General features: G+C 35.2%; 1 protein-coding gene across 1 annotated transcript in view; it reads right to left on the bottom strand.

Moving 5' to 3' along the window:
- The window catches only part of LOC118198852 (beta-1,4-N-acetylgalactosaminyltransferase bre-4-like), a 49,465-nt gene that overhangs the window by 26,837 nt on the left and 3,968 nt on the right, over nt 1-18,660 (bottom strand). The window contains exon 2 of the mRNA XM_085807981.1: nt 2,214-2,826. Coding sequence (XP_085664107.1) covers nt 2,214-2,628 — 415 coding nt within the window. The 5' untranslated portion in view covers nt 2,629-2,826. The remainder of the gene's footprint in view (nt 1-2,213; nt 2,827-18,660) is intronic.

Genomic DNA, 18,660 nt, shown 5'->3' with positions numbered 1-18,660 from the left:
ACAGTCCTAAACTTTGTATGTTTTTTCGAGATATTGAGAAGTTGTGATTTATAATATGAACTTTTTTCATAGGAAGGCGCTTTGTAGCAGAATTTGGAAACCGTAGAGACTGCACCAGGCGGTATTTAGCGCCAGCACTAGATAAAGCGTTAAGTACATATAGATATGTGGGAGTTTATTTATTCAGGACTCGGATTAGTTTTAAGCATGTGCAAGAAATAAACGTAGGTATAGTAAATAACTAAACTAATACAATTCAGGCTTAATTCAGTACGCAATAGGAGCAAGAAAAAATTTAGCGAAACAACCTGGCTTTCATCACCAATCTAGTGATACACAGCCAATACAGTATAACGGATGCTATTAAGCTAGGCTAAAATTATCTTTACTGATTATAAGGCATTTCAGTTAATGTAGTAAACTGCACTTCTCCCTGATCTTCTAATTTGATCCAGCTTATTATTTTCTGCAGGCTGCTATTATTACAGCAATTTTATAAAAACTAAGCTTGAACTTTTGATTATGTTGAAAAGAGTTTCCAATTCTGGAGTTGCCAAAGGATCTATCTACATAACGAAACCATGTTTCGATGTTCATTAAACAAAAAGTGGAATTACTGCAAAAAATGGATAAAGGCTTATCCGTCTCTAAATTATGCAAGGAGTATGGCAGTGGAAAGTCCACTGTATATGTATGACACAAGAAAAAAGAAAAAGGAACTTTTTGAATTTTTTGTGGAAGAATCTAAACAACTTACATTGAAAGAAATGCTTAACCCGCGAGCACACGCGGCGGGTATGTCATACCCATGTGCATTTTTCTTTTTGTATATTTCTCGCCCATTCTTTCATAAAAGGACAAAACTTGGTGCAGCTGAGTTCAAGGTCACATACTTAAATGGGGGAAATTCCTGAGGTGGTAAGTCCAGAATTGTTCGGGCATGTCATACCCGCGCGTGTACTGGCGTTTCTCAGTGAGTCACTTCGCACTTCTCGTTTTCAAGCTTTTAGTATAAGTTTTTCTTGAGTTGTAAGCATGGCGCCGTGTATTCCTTACGATTAAGAGATGAAAAGATTGAGAAATCTCCTTGAAACAGGTTCTTCTGATGAGAATTCATTTAGTGAAGAAGAGGAAGATGTTGATGACGAAGAATATAATTAGTAATCATGATTCATCCATATAGAGTAGTGATTCAGATACAGAAACAGAAAATGAAACTCTGGAATGTAGCAATGAGTTTTATGTTGGAAAAATGGAGTAAAATGGAACAAAAATAAATTCCGGACTAATGTTAGAATTGGCGCCAAAAATATTATAACTAAACTCCCTGGAAATACAAAGTATTCTAAAGACGTCTCAACACCTCTAGAGTCCTTGTTATTGCTTATCAATGAAGATATGTTAAAACATGTAGTTGATAATACAAATATTTATATTGATTCAATACGAGAAAATTTCACTCGTGAATGGGATGAGCACTTTTCTCAAAGTGTTAGGGATGCAATTAATAGAAAATGTTCAAAATGAACGACGACGAGCATCTGTGGTTCCCGATTCTGGACGAACACTGACCACCGATGAACATGTTAACAATGGACCGCCCTCCAAAAAACCTAAAATGACTTACAAGAGGTGTACAGAGTGCTCCAAGAAAAAAGGTAGAAAGACTAGATTCATTTGTGAAAACTGTAGCAAAAGTATATGTACGGAACATATGACCTCATTTTGTAAAGAATGTTCAAAAAATTGTAAGTAAATAATTTTTCCTCTCCTTATTGTTTCCTATTATGTCTAAAATGAAGTATTAACTTGGTTTTACATTTTAGTTTCTTTTAAAAAACCGATTAATTTTTTCAACAAATTTTTAATTGCAATTTTTTAATTCGGGTATGACATACCCGGCGCGTGTTCTCGTGTTCGTCGGATCGGTGCATGTGCTCGCGGGTTAATAAAGTAAATAAATATTAAGCTTTCTTTTGTAAATTTTGATACCCTTTAGATTATAATTGTTCTTTATTTCATAAATTGCGATTTCATATTTTTAATTGTATAATTTCTGCATGCCATCTTACCAGGTTTAAATTGATGATCTATTATCCGGAAAAATCCCAAATCCAGAATCGCCGAAGTCCCGACCAGTCTGGATTTCGGACTTTGTACTGTATTACAATAGCTTTATTGAACAAAACAAAAGTAATGAACGTTTAACATACCTAAATTTGGTGGCACTAGAGGGCACTCTTTGAGGGATTCTTCATGACTAGCATTAGCTTGCTCTGTAGCTACAGATAATTTTTTTACTTTAAACAAGTCAGATTCTGAAGCATTTGACGTGTTTTTAAAATCACTATTTACAGCAGTAAATTCAGCTTTTGTCACAGGCTGCTGAAAACTATTCTTAACAGTAGAAGTTTTATCATTTAGGCCAAATTTCTGGTTTAAAGAATAAGAAATCCAAGCAAGGGCTGGAGCTACCATCTTGCTCATTGGCTGTCTACACATCAATAAGTTTGTACCATACTGTAAAAAAATAATCATGAGTAACACTAGAATCACAGTTATGCATAAATGAGTGCGCCACAACTGGACAGGGGAACAGCCCTGCAGCACTGTTCCAACTTTGCACATCTCTAAAAGCCTTCTTGAAAATTTTAAGTGATTTCATGAACAGCTTGCATGCATTTTTTCAAAAAAGATGAGCATGAAACTAATTGAGATGATGTTCATGTTCTTCTTAGCAACTCTCTTTCGTAAAGGAATATTCAAGCACACACACTTGAAAATCTGTTATAAATCTAGCTCTCATCTTCACAAAGCATCATAATTCTGCAAAAAATACATTTTTAGATATAATAAACATATTTTTGAAGTAATAATAACATCTAAGGAAACTTAATAAATTGTGTTATTTGTTAATGAAGAATAAATTATAGAAACATTCATACAAACAATTATATCAAAATACATTTCTTAAAAAAAGAAAAGTAGGCAGAATAATAAAAAAATAACCAGAAATATATTTTAAAAGAAAACCTGATAAAACCAATTAATAAATGATAAAATACTACTTTTGAACATTGTTTAACATTTATACCATATTTTATCACATATCCCCCGCTTATTTTGCTAATTTTAACAGACAAAAATTGAGAAGGGAAAATTATGCAAACAGCATGCAATGAATAAGACAAACAGTATGCAGTGATTTTTATTTCTGAAGAACACAGTTACACTAAGAACACAACAAATGAAAAGTATTTATCATTAAACTACTCATAACTATTATATTATTTATTTGAAAGAAACCTACATTCCAGTAAGATTACCTAGCAATATTAACATTACAATATCTAATACGTTCATTCTACTTCCTCTACCTCGAATCTCACCTATTCTTATTGTATAGACCATGCTACCCCTATGTTTCAAATCATTAACCAGTAACCTTCATGGTTTGATGGGATAATACGTAAGTACCCATTTGTATTATTCACATTCAACCAGTAAATTATGAGACTAATGGTTGCAACTATACCCTGGCAATTTATCATTTATCCCTACAATAAAAACACTTAGTCAACTAAAAATTTAAAATCTAATGTAAACAATGTAAATAAATTCGTGTGGGAGGTGTAATATGACAGTTTGCTTCAGCAAAATACAATATGCAATTACACTTCCGTATCAGTAGTCCAACTTTTCACGTCATGGGAAAAGAAATCCACTACCACCATCAGTGGTTCAAAGCAACAAAGAAAAAAGGGTTTCATAAATTTTGAAATGTAAACAAGATGACAAAGCAACAATACAACAATTTTAACATGCTTAATACAGCTTTCCAGAGCATTCATATGCTTGTTTTGGACAGATGCAACTAAACATGGTCACTGCAAAAACTTTTGTTAATTCTGAGACTAGAGGAAACTCCCAAACTCTGAGCTCACACCCCAATTTGAGAGTCGTAAATATTCTGATAGGCAGTCTTGCTATCAGTGATCTAAGAGTGTTTAACATCTTAAACTATTTTTGCTTGCTTATAGCATTCATACTATTCTCATTATTAACATATTGCTGCAGCTCTCCTGTCCTTAAAGGTTTAATTTATGGCAACAAGGGCCCAGAATATGTGACCAGTGATGGCACAAAATGCCTGGAAACTATTCTATTACATTCAAATAGCCACTGCAAAGCCATTCTTCATGCAAAAATCCTAATCCATAATCACAGGAACAATTGCTGTGGAAAAAAGTTTAAATTATCTAATTTGCTAAAATCTCCTAATACACTCTATGAGATGGTGGCAACACACACTACAATCTAAATGAGAGAAGTGCCACTACGATCTTGAAGTTATTATTTTAAAGTAACAGATTATACATATTTATATTTTTTCTAAGAAAATAGCTGATTCTTATTTCTACCATACTTTGAAACAATTTGTTATGATGTACCATACGAAGTCTGCATATCTTCCTCTCTTTCCAGTGCATAAGTTAAAAATGCTTGAAATTTTTTCTTTCAAAGGTATAATAGATAGTATACCTTAATTTAAAATTTAAAACTATTGTTACTTTGTGGTAGGAATGTTGTACTTATAAAATTTATCAGTTAAACTTGATTAAAATTATATACCTTAGATGAATATACTTTTCTTATACAGTAAAAAGTCAAATCCAGAATGATCTATAATTCGGACCTCAAAGCTACAAACTTTCTGCGCATGTGCATAATACCTTTACGCATGCGCATAATACGTTTATGCATGCATGTTTAACGTATAACGGACGGTATAAGCTAGGCTAAAATTATCTAATTAGCTATTTCAGTTAATGTTGCAGATTGTGTTGTTCCTTAATCTTCTAATTGAATCCAGCTTATTATTTTTTGCAGACTGTTAGAGCAATTTATAGAAAGTAAGCTTGAACTTTTGATTATATCAAAAAGAGTTTCCGATTCTGCAGCTGCCAAAGGATCTACAAAGCGAAAGCATGTTTCGATGTCCATCATACAAAAAGTGGAATTGCTGCAAAAAAATGGATAAAGGCATGAAGAAAGTGACAGAGAGGTTAGTGAAAACGAAACAATTTCGATTGACAAGTTAGTCGGTATTCTCGGCACAGCAATTACAGGATTTGAACAGTGGAACTTTGTAACTGAACAAGAAATTATGTCTGTTTATAGAAGAAAGAATTAAAGAGAAAGTATTAGCATAAAAAACGAAGCAACTTAAACAACTTGCATTGAAAGAAATGTTTAATAAAGTAAACAAATAAATATTAAGCTTTTTGTTTGTAAATTTTGATACCCTTTAGATCATAATTGATTTTTATTTCATAAATTACGGTTTCATATTTTTAATTTTATAATTTCTGCATGCCTTCTTACCAGATTTAAACTGATGATCTATAATCCGGAATCGCCGAAGTCCCGACAAGTCCGGATTAACGACTTTTGACTGTACTATGATTATTTTTCTGTTAAAAAGAAAACTTGATCATGAAACACTAAAAGAGTGGACGATAGAGCATTCGAACAAAAAAATTTCTGCTTTCGGTGAATTCAGGCATTTTATTTTAAACAGAGCGAATGCTATTGCCTCTTTGGCAAAGTGCCAGAGGGAGAACGCAGTTTTGCCTTCTGAAATTAAAACTCGCAGTTCAGGTAGCAGATACGCTTTTTCATCCCAACTTGTGGCTAATGTATGCATTCATTGTAAGAGTAATTCTCATTCTCAGTTATTTAAATGCGATAGTTTTTTACAACCCCCTATCACAGAAAAATGGGATATTATTAAAAGGAATAAATTATGTGCTAATTGTTTGAAAGATAGTAAAACGCATCCCATTTTTAAATGTCATGCAAGTATGTGTAAATCTTGTTCAAAGCCACCTAATACAGTGTTATGTTCGAAAAATTCAAATGATGAAAAATGTCATATACCCATGGAACATGGAACTTCTGCTATTAGTAGCAATAATGCCACAGTGCCCGTCACACAGGCAGTTTTATTGCCTACTGCAGTTGTTTATGTTAAAGATATTAATGGAGATTTACAAAAATGCAGGATGCTAATTGATTCAGGTAGCCAGGGCTCATTTATTCGGGAGCACTGTGTAAATTTACTGCAGCTAAAGCGTACTAGTGCAAACATAAGTGTAAATGGCCTGAGCTCGCAAAAATTGGAAAGGATTCAGGTTCAGTTCAATTACAAGTAACATTTCCATTTTATAAAAACGCAAGCATTTTGGTTAATGCATTAATTATACCCAAGATCACGTGTGGCCTTCCTGAATATCAAGTTGACAGATCCGTTTTGACATCTTTCAAACACTTGTGGTTGGCAGATACAAATTGCTTCCAGCCTGGCCCAATAGATATTCTTTTAGGCGCAGATGTATTTGGCGAGATAATGCTTCATGGGCATTTAACTGTTCTGGGTGATTCGTTAACAGCCTTGGAATCAATATTCGGCTGGGTCATTATCGGAAAGACTAAAAGTGTATCACAAACAATTGTATCTAATCATGCTAGTTGTACCAATGTTCAGTTCCAGCTTGAAAAATTTTGGAAATTGGAAGAAATTTCGGAGATAAAGCATTACACAGAGGAAGAAATTGAGTGTGAAAATCATTTCAAGCGGAATTTTTCTCGTGATTCAACAGGTAGATTTGTTATTAAGTTTCCATTTCGCAGATCTAGCAATGAACTTGGGTCATTAAGGGATGTTGCTCTACATTGTTTACAAAGCACTGAACGTCAATTTATTAAGATAAATCTCTTTCCAGTCAATATCACAAATTTATGGAGGATTACCAACGACTTGGTCATATGGAATTGATTCCAGAAAATGAAATTGATGTTCCAGTTAATTCTAGTTTTTAACTTCCGCACCATTCAGTTCCGGATAAAAATGGTGATACATTTCGAGTCGTATTTGATGGTTCTGCAAAATCTTCTAGCGGTATGTCTCTTAATGAGAAATTGATGGTTGGTCCACAGTTACAGACTGATCTGACAACATTAATTATTCGCTTTTCAGAATTCACAGAATAGCTATAACTACAGACATATAGAAAATGTACAGACAAATTATACTGGATGTAGACTTTCAAAGAATAGTCTGGCACGATTCACCTTATAAACCAATTCAGGATTTTCGATTAACTAGGATTGCTTATGGTACTGCATCAGCACCGTACCTTGCGGTAAAATGTTTACAGCAGTTAGCAATAGATGAAGCAACTAATTTTCTTTTGGCTTCCAAGACATGCCTTAGGGACTTCTACATTGCTGATTTGATGTCCGAAGATAGTTCAGTTACTGAAGCTATAGAATTACAAATGCAATTGAATCAGATGTTGTCACGTGCAAGATTTGTTCTAAGAAAATGGGCTTCTAACAGCAAAGAAGTCTTGAAGTCATCCAGATTTGTGCTTATCAAATGTTTCTTTAAACATAAACAATGATGATACTGTAAAAATGTTAGGTATCCTGTGGCATCCAGCTTCAGATATGTTTTTATTCAAAGTCAATTCATCATATCCTGAAGTCTTAACCAAACGAACATTACTTTCAATAATCGCGAAGACTTTTGACCCTCTTGGATGCTTGGCACCGATCACGGTTTGCTATAAACTGATCATGCAAAGATTGTGGAAACATCAATTGCAGTGGGATGAAAAGGTTCCTTAAGATATTGAATGTGAATGGAAACAACTTACAGAAGAGATTTTATTTATTAAAAGTATCAAAATTTCACGATCCTTGTTGGTTGAATCAGATAACCAGTTTCAACTGCACGGGTTTTGTGACGCCTCAGAGAAGGCCTATGCTGCTGCAATTTATTATCGTTCTGTGTTAGATACTGGATAAATCAATGTTCAGTTGGTAATAGCCAAGACAAGAGTTGCACCATTAGAAACCATATCACTTTCCCGATTGGAACTTTGTGGAGCATTCCTGTTGACTAAATTAATGGATTTCACCTGTAGAGCTTTAAATACTCCTATATCACAAGCTTATTTTCATACTGATTCCATTGTTGTATTAGCCTGGATAGGATCTCATGCAAGCCGATGGAAGACCTTCATTGCCAACAGAGTAGCAAAAATCCAGACTTTATCTTCTCCTGTCCAGTGGCATCATGTGTGTGGGAATACTAATCCTGCTGATCTTGCAACTCGTGGTGTGTCATCATCTGCACTGGTTACTTCATTGTGACTATGTGGTCCAGATTTATTGTATAATTTATTTCCTTTTCAGCCAGCATTATCTGCACCACTGCTGAATGATTCTATTCCAGAGCAAAGATGTGCTTTACAGTCAACAACTGCTGCCAGTCACCTGACAGACACTCATGATTTATTTTATAAATATTCTTCTCTCACCAAACTTAAACATGTTATAGCATTATGTCTGAGATTTGTAAATAACTGTAGAAATTCAGAATATAAGGTAAATGGATTTTTAAAAACTAGTGAATTAACTAAAGCTATGCATGTGTTAATTAAATTAATGCAATATGTTGAATTTAAGAATGAAATTAACACTTTAAGCAGAAATCAATCATTATCTTGTACAAGCAAAATTTTATCTTTAAATCCATTTTTAGATAATTCAGGTATTCTCAGGGTGGGCGGTCGCTTGCGACATGCAAACCTTGCATATGACTTTAGGCATCCAATTTTGCTTCCAAAGAGGCACATTTTAACTTATCTCATTGTCAGACATTACCATGAAATACTTTTGCATGCAAGTCCACAACTGATGCAATCTTGCATTCAAGAACAATATTGGATCATAAGTGGTAAAGCTGTTATCAGAGATTTAGTTGGGAAATGTATAAAGTGTTGCAAAATTAGAGCACCTGTCACTAATCAATCGATGAGTGATTTGCCCTCTAGTCGCGTTTCCCCTGCTCCCCGTTTTTGCGCTGTGGAGTGGATTACGCAGGCCCTTTTCAAATTAAAGCAAATAAGGGTCGTGGCTCTATGTCATTCAAGGCATATATAGGTCTATTTGTTTGTTTTACAACAAGAGCTATTCACTTAGAATTAGTGACTGATCTTTCAGGTCTTAAGAGGTTCATTTTCCGCAGATGCAAAAGCAGTGATATTTATATAGTGATTGTGGTTCCAATTTTGTTGGAGCAAAACACAAACTCATGGAATTTGAAAGGCTTGCTAGATCTGCAACTTATAACCAAAACGTTAGTAGATATTTGGTTGATAATGGCATTAAATGGCATCTAAACATTCCAGGTGTGCCACATATTGGTGGACTCTGGGAAGCTGGCATAAAATCAACAAAATACCATTTAAAACGAGTAGTTGGCGAGGTAAATTTGACGTATGAAGAATTTGAAACATTTTTCACACAAATAGAAGCTTGTCTTAACTCGCGACATTTAACAAGTTTATCTAATGATCCAAATGACTTATCAGCATTGACGCCTGGTCATTTTCTTATTGGTAGATCATTAATAAGCATTCCTGAACCAAATTACATTGAAGTTTCCCATCTCACTAGATGACAACATATTCAAAAAATGGTTCACCAATTTTGGAAGCATTGGCACAAGAATATCTGTGTTGATTACAACAAAGACCAAAATGGCTTTTGCCAACTAAAAATCTGCAAGTTAATGATCTGTGTCTCATAAAGGAGGATAACTTACCTCCAACTAAATGGAAAATGGGTAGAATTACTCAGTTACATCCTGGTCTTGATAACATTGTTAGGGTTGTGACTATTAAGACTTCAGATGGCATGGTCAAAAGAAATATTACAAAATTATGTCCATTACCAATTTGAGTTTTAATTCATGTAATATAACTTAAGTATTATATCATGATTTTAATATTATATTGTGTTTTAAATTTACTGAATTTTAACCACTGAATGTTCAAATAGTATTTCAAGGTGGGCGGCATGTTGGTGCCTTATGTAAATTTTGATTTTGTTCTCTGCAAGAGGGTGCCTGCGAGCACCGAACTACCTGTATATCTATTCTATGAACTTGTTCTTCTCACAGCCTAATAAATGCAATAACGAACGTTTGTGTCTACTTTCCACTCACAGCATGTACTGAATCCATTACAGAAATTATACACCCACTGCTGATGAAGTTGAAGGCAGTATTACTTGATATGAGTAGATCTGTTACTGTTATTACGAGAGCTGTTTTTTAAGTAAGGTCGATTGGCGTGTACAGTTCCCTAGTTCACCGCAATGAGTCGCTGTGCCATTGACCAGCATCCTTTGCAAACAGACTCGTGCCAGTTTCAACTCTGTAACAGTCGTGTAAGCTTTGCTGTGCATCTTTAAAATGTTTAAGGTGATTGAATCACCTGCCACATACGAGATATGATCTGTTATCAGTTTTTTGAGTGCAAGAAACATGTAGGCTGCAGACATTCATCACCAGATAACAGAAGTTTATGGCACTGATGAGTGATAATAAAGTCCGAAAATTAGTCAGGGAGTTTAAAGATGGGCGTACAAATGTCCACAATGAAGAATTCTCAGGCCAGCCCTCTGTAATCACTGATGATTTGGTGCATGCAGCTGAAAGAAAAATTCGTGAGAACAGCAAATTCACGATAACTACTCTTTCATTGGAATTTCCCATGTTTCTCGGTCGTTGGTGTACAAAATTGTGACTGAAAACCTAAACTTTAAGAAATTGTGTTCTTGGCCCAAACTCCTCACAGCGGAACACAAAGAGAAGAGGTTTGCCAGTTCATTGGACTTTTTGATTCTTTACGGGGAAGAAGGGGATGACATGTTGAGTCAAATTGTTACTGGAGATGAAACATCGGTATCCCATGTCACTCTTGAATCCAAGCAACAGTTGATGGAATGGCAACACACATCTTCTCAGATCAAGGTCAAAGCCAAAAAAACGCTGTCAAAGTGCAAGATTATGGCAACAGTGTTCTGGAATCAGCATGGTGTTTTGCTGGTGGACTTTATGCCACAACGACTATCAACTCAGGTGCCAAATGCACAGCTCTACAGAAGCTCCAAAGAGCATTGTGAAACAACGGTGCAGCATGCTGTCAAAAGTAATTTTGCTCCTCCACGACAACACAAGGCCTCGCACTTCTTAAACAACTCGGGATGATTTAATCAAATCTTTCGGACCATGCATCATATGGCCCGACCTTGCTTCCAGCAATTTCCACCTTTTCCAGTACCTCAAACACCATTTTGGCAGGAAGCGCTACAACGAAGAAGTGAAAGTGGCTGTGAACACTTGGCTGTAGGAGCAAGCGGGAGACTTCTCTGAAGAGGGTTTTCAAAACTTACTTTTAAGGTATGACAAGTGCATTAATAAACTAGGTAGCTGTGTAGAAAAATAGGCAAAAGTATCTACAATTCCTAAAATAAAGGTTTTTTTAAATAAAATATTATCGTTATTTAAAAAAAAAGGGGGCTTACTTAAAAACAGCCTACATAGATATTTCATTGAACTTTAATACAAATTGAAGTACAAATGTGTTTTTATTTCTCTAACACTCCAGATACCCTAATGAGATTATTGAAAAAAATAAGAGAACTACAAAAATTTCAGTCCATAAAATCTGATCTTCTACGAAGTACAACTTCATGGAATGAAAATTTTACATTTTGTATTACTGAACAAAAGCCATACAATGCTTACTTTTGCATGAGCCAGCAAACTCCACAGCCCCATTATTCCTTAAAAGGAAAAAAATAAGTAACAAAATGAAAGAAAAAAAAAAATCAGAAAACTGACAGTTTGAAGGTGGAAATCAATTCTTGTCTGTTGCCTGGGCATGCATACCTAGGTTGTCACATTAAATACATTTTGATGATGTCATGGGTTGCCTTATTTTGGTGGCATAGTGCAGTGCCCCATGAATACTTTTCAGGAGGGGAGGGGTGCACGGATAATCAGAGAGAATAAATTCTCTCTTTTTGGATATTCACATCATTAGCCACCATTCTGAAAGTTCAAAAGGATATCACTTGGAACAGTTGCTGAAACTGCCCAATCATTTCTTTTCGTTTGGTAACATTCCACATGATTTCCCTTTCAAGATGATTTTACGCTTATTAGATTTAGGCACATGGAATTACACAGGAATTTTTAATAATATGACCAAATTTTCGGGCTTCCTCTATTATGCCACATTTGAGCATATTTAATTGGGTTAAAATTTACTCTTTGGCACCCCTTGGCGAATTGTCTCTTTTTTTAACGCCAAGGATCAGCACCAATTTCAAAATGGTACTGATCCTTCCGCCTGCTACACAAAACCAAAACAAGAATTCAAAGACTTATACAAACTCGGTGTCCGTGTACACATCGACCTATTTAACTTTAAAAAAAATATCAGAAAATTGCACAAACTAGGCATTGCACACTGCGTTAACTTTGACCATGTACACATTGATCTATTTTCACTTTCAGGAACCTAAAACAAAATAAAAACTAGCATGTTAACCAGAAAAAATTCTTCGCTGTCTTAACACACAGAGATGAACAAATAACCAAAAATACACAGAGAGTAATAAAATAAAATAAAAACAAATCAAAAAAATCTGAAAGGTTTCAGATTTTAAATTACGTTCAAAGGGGCTTTTTTAAACATTTTGTGTGTTACCTTTACTTATTAAATATCATGTTCTTCGCACTTCAGTTCAACAGCAATATCGCAAAATAATTTTAAATTGAGCATATCTTTAGAATTTCCGATACACAGTCTCACACGCTGGAGATAAAAATGTTTTCTCTGTACAACATTGCCATCGCTCGCTTTGAAATCCTCGAGTTTGTTAATAAAAAATTTGTTAAAGTTTTACAAAACATGAAATCAATAATAAAACAAATTCCAAATTTGGTCTTCCACATGCCCATTTCACTTTTCAAACTGTTGCCACCAGATGTTGTTGCGTTAGTGATTCAGGTTGATCTTTACATTATGGTAACTTGGCAATTTTTTGGCGACCAACTCTCCTACAGCAACCCTCTATTTTTTTTTCCCCGCCGCCATTTTGTCCTCACAAAGTAAAGACATGTTTCTTTTCTTTTTATCTACTGAACACTTTTTCCAACAATCTACTAGCCGAATTACACTTATGCTAGAAATTTTATCTAACAAAACTGCTTAATCATGACAAATATTCACTGCAAAATTGGGAAAAAGTGCACAATACCATACTCCTTACGCGTTTTTCAAAATAACACATACACATAAACCATGTACACGCCGACTTATTTTTACTTAAAAAAAATCCCAGAATTACACAAAAATGGCATTGCGCATACTCTTCACTATATTCATGTACACTGCTTTTTTCTCATAAATTAGAAAACTTTCACGAAAATACATGACAATTTTCTCAATCTTTAAACCCGGTAAAAAGAACATATATGAAATTACCTGATCGCGAAAAAGTATATACCCTTTCCAAATATGAACATTTCCACATATAAAATAAATAAAATATCCAAAAACTTTTACCTCTAAATCATCTATTATATTATACACGTCACCAACGAATTCATACCGCAAGCATAACAAATACTTAATGTCAAATATTTAAATTATTTCCATGCACGTTTACTTCAACTTAAACGTATACCAAATTCCTACAAACATAAAATTCACAAAATAACTATCATTTAATTAAAATATCACTAAACCATGTACACGTCGACTTATTTTTACTTAAAAAAACATCCCAGAATTGCACAAAAATGGCATTGCGCACACTCTTCACTATATCCATGTACACTGCTTTTTTCTCATAAACTAGAAAAATTTCACGAAAATGCATAACAATTTTCTGAATCTTTAAACCCGGTAAAAAGAACATATATGAAATTACCTGATCGCGAAAAAGTATATACCCTTTCCAAATATGAACATTTCCCCGTATAAAATATCCAAAAACTTTTACCTCTACATTATCTATTATATTACAAACGACACTAACTAATTCATACAGCAAACATTACAAATGGTTACAAATACTTAGTGTCAAATATTTAAATTATTTCCATGTACGTTTACGCAAATTACTTTACTTCCACCTTACATTTAGAACAATGCATAAAAATAATATCCTCAAATAATTAAAAATACTAACTTACCTATTCTTCTTCAGAATCTTGATTACGTGTCCGATAAACTTTTCTTATTTCTGTTTCAGGATCTTTAAAATCATACTTATGGTTCACACCAATGTACCAGGTAAAATAAATAACTTAACAAAACATCTTTACTTTTATCTCGCACAACCTTAAAGAAACACTTATTACTAGCTTTTTCAATCCCACTAAATACCCATTCCGAATTCACTTTAGTTAGGGCCATGGGATCTAAAAATTAACGAACACTGTTTCACACAACACAGAATAAAGCCAAATACAAAATTTCCAGATTTTTTCCAGATTTCCCCCCTTTTCCGATTAAAGAACCGTAATTCATCCATTAATATCACATGACATATCCCATGATCTCTCATTTCCCTCACACAAAATAATGCGTAATCGGAACTGAGTACTGCTCACATTATTACCAAAGTCCCAGGTAGTAACCTTTATCGCCTCCAAAATGTCGCCAAACTACCAGTTACCATATTCTAAAGATCAGCCGTGATTCAACGCAACATCACAAAACGTAAACAATAGTCCTTCACGGAAATAGCCCCTTTGGACTAATAACCAAAAATACATACGAGGGCTATCCAGAAAGTAGATTACGTTTTGGAATAAAAAAATAAACAAAGTATAGGAAACAAATTTTATTATATACAGATGAAAGCCACACTCAAATACTACTTTTCTACATAGTCACCATACAAATTAAGGCATTTATCGTAGCGATGTACGAGCTTGGAAATTCCTTCGTCGAAAAATTCGGCCGCCTGCGCCTTCAACCACTTCGTTACCTCTTCTTGCAGCTGTGCGTCGTCATCAAAACGCTGCATAGCCAGCCACTTCTTCATTGCTGGGAATAGGTGGAAGTCGCTCGGTGCCAGGTCGGGACTGTACGGCGGATGAGGAAACAACTCCCACTTAAAAGATTCAAGAACTTTACGAGTGACATTTGCCGTGTGGGGCCGGGCGTTGTCGTGAATCAACAAGATCTTAGAGCTCAACATTCCTCTGCGCTTGTTTTGAATTGCTCTTCTGAGTTTTTGGAGAGTTTGGCAATACCTTTGAGAGTTTATTGTAGTGCCTCTTTCCAGGAAGTCCACCAAAATTACACCTTTTCTGTCCCAAAAAACAGTCGCCATCATCTTCCTTGCCGACATTGTTTGCATGCATTTCTTGGGTTTTTGGGGAGAACTTGTGTGCCCCCACTGCATTGATTGCAATTTCGTTTCACAGTTCACATGTTTCACCCATGTTTCGTCACCAGTAACGATGCGATCGAGTAAAGAGTCACCATCCTTATGGTAAGCGTCCAAAAAGTTCAACGCTGCAGCCATTCGCTGATTTTTGTGGTCCTCTGTCAAGATTTTTGGAATCCATCTTGCACAAAACTTGTGGTAACCAAGCTTTTCGCTGATGATTTCGTGCAACAAACTTCGCGAAATTTGTGGAAAACTCAAAGAAAGTTCCGTTATTGTGAAATTTCGATTTTCACGGACTTTAGCATCGACTTTTTCGAGAAGTTCGGCGGTCACTATGCTGGGTCTCCCACTTCGATCTTCGTCGTGAACATTGGTTCGGCCATTTTGAAATCTTATGACCCACTGACGCACTCCACCTTCAGTGATAATGTTGTCCCCATACACTTCACGAAGCTGCCGATAGATTTCTATCGGTTTACAGTTTTTTGCAGTCAGAAACCTTATTACTGAGCGCACCTCGCAGCTCGCGGGATTTTCAATTAACGCAGACATTTCAAACCGTCACAGTATCTGAACGGAGCACAGCACGAACCTCTCACTAGCACGGCTAGATGCAGACTGAGCTGCGCAACGCTCTGACCCCAAGATGGCCGCGCTAGCCCCGCCCCTAGCGGACACAGACGGAAACGTAATCTACTTCCTGGATGGCCCTCGTATTTCCTAACATAAAAACATCCAACAACAAATCTTTTGGGTAGAGTAGACTTTAAGGTACCTCATGTATTATTGCAAAGTTATCGCCAAGTTGTTGTTTCATTTGTGGTAGCCTGAGTAGTTTTATGTTATGAAAACCCTATTGTGATGTAATCGGGTGCATTATTCTGGGAAATTTTGAATCATGGGATGTTTTGTAAGTGTTTTTGTGGTGTGTGTTGGTTTGATTCTTTAGATGGTAGAATGGCCGGATGTAGTAAGATTAATTTGAAGTTTTTGTACGATTTGGAGTGAAAGGGGAAAAGAGCATTAATTGACTGGTCTGTAAATGAAGGTTTACTTAGTAGCCATTATAAGTGTCCTGTATGTAGGAAAGATATGCGTCTAGTCGAACGTAAAAACCGTTTAGATGGATTTGAATGGGTTTGTAGGAAAAAAGGTTCAGATGATCACTATGTGAAGCGTTCGATCAGAAAGAGTACCTGGTTTGAAAAAAGTCATTTGAGTATGATTGATATTTTGATTTTTACGTGGCTCTGGGTGTACGAAGCGAACTCGAAAATCATGGTAAGTGAATATTTGCTTTTGGTCGTGCTTAAATGTATGACGTTTTTCCTTTTTTATGTTATTTTATTGTTTGGTTTAAAATGTATTTTATTGAGATTATGTGTTTTTTGTTTGCCTATATTGTAGAATTTGGTGCCCCTTTGACTTTTTAAGTGAAAGTAGGTCGACATGTACCATGGATAAAGTTAAAAGAGTGTGCAATGCCATTTTTGTGCAATTCGGGGATTTTTTTAAAGTGAAAATAGGTCGACGTGTTACATGGACAAAGTCAAAGGGGTGCGCAATGCTATTTTTGTGCAATTCAGGTTTTTTTTTTTTTTTTAAAAGTGAAAATAAGTCGATGTGTAAATGGATACCGAGTTTGTGCAATTGTTTGTCTTGTTATTTTGGGTTAGCAAAAATCGCCACTTCGCAAGCCAAAATAACGAGTCAAAGAATTGCACAAAATCGGTATCCATGTACCGCTAAAAATCGCCAAGGGCTACCCTAAACTATACTTTTACCAATCTTTTAACAAAAATTAGCACACAGAGACAATAAACAAATGAAACTTCAATTTTTTAACACCTTTTTTTCACGTGCATATGTTCACGCTTCCCCACCACCATCTCCTCCATCCCCTACGTAAGAATTCAATTAAATTTTTTGTTGTTTCGGCTCATCCGCTGTTAATCAACATTCATTCTCTTACCCACCTCAAACATACTCAAATGATGATACCTACAGAAAATTATAGCAAGTTCAAAATCCAAGACCATACCATGCAAACAAACACAGCAACTGAAAAGAAGGGTAAGAACCAAAAACCCGAGTCCATATAAAGGGTTACTATTATTAAAAAAATTAGCCAAAATCTAAATTTATCACAACACGTTTGGCAATATTCACAGAGATAACCCGTTTTTAATAAAAACTATTTAAAAAAAAACCCCAAGACTAGTTTCGCCAACATTATCAACATGGGGGTTACCAAAAAACCTATTTCACGCAGCGCACTTCCAAATTTCACGAACAACCAATACCACTTCACGATTTTTTCAGAAACTAAGGGGTACTGTACAGTAGAGATCAATCTTTAACTGTCCAATCATTTAATGTGACGAGGAATTATTTCACTATTATTTATGCATTTCTATCTTCACTTTCACAGTTTATCATATGAACAAGTCCAAAACAGAGCTAAAAGATTTAAAGTGACTCTTGGCTACATAGAATACAACGGTGTGAAATGCAACTTTTATATGCTTCTGAAATGAAGAAAGCACTTAAAATACCTGTAAATTAATTTACCTGTAAATTAATTTCAAATACCTGTAAATTAATTTCAATGAAAAGTATCAAATGACAATCCTTTCTTTAACGATTAGTATTTACTAAAAATCTCGTGCATGTAATAATGCTGCTCGGATGAATAAGACTACTAATAACTATACACACATTTAAAGCTAAAATTAGCTCGGAAGGAAAAGTGCAGGGGCGTAGCTAGAGTTTCCAGCACCCGGGGACAACTGAAGAATTTGTGCCCCTTTCTGTGTGCCAAGAATGGAAAACATTTCATTATAAAATTTTGTAGCATCAATTTGGCACCCCTTGGATGCTGCACTTGGGGTCAGATGTCCCCCCTTACCCCACCCTAGCTACGCCACTGGAAAAGTGGTTCAACATTTTTTAACAATCTTTATTTTATCATTTTTTTAAAAAAATGTTTTATTTGTTCACAAGAACAGAGGGTTATCTGTCATAGTATAGATACCTCAGCCGTAGGTAAAGACAGAAATCTCTCATCAGTCTGCCCATTCAGTTTCAAGAATCTGAACAAAGGATGAACTACCAATGCTCAATCAGCTCATCCACTTGGCTATTGGTATTCTAATATGAAGTCAATCCCTCCTTCCCAGTAAAGATGTCTTTATTTTGTTCACACCAAAAAGGATCTTAAAATTTGACTTGTGTCGAATGGAAAGAGAGTGACAACGCACTTTTACTCTGCATCAGGTAAAAGAATGTCTGAAACAACAAAAGGATGATAAGAAGAATTGAGATGGT

The sequence above is a fragment of the Stegodyphus dumicola genome, chromosome X1 (genome assembly GCF_044657685.1).
Source record: "Stegodyphus dumicola isolate Sdum_Otavi_A_Nest chromosome X1, ASM4465768v1".
NCBI lineage: Eukaryota > Metazoa > Arthropoda > Arachnida > Araneae > Eresidae > Stegodyphus > Stegodyphus dumicola.
This window is presented reverse-complemented; position numbering and strand designations above follow the sequence as displayed.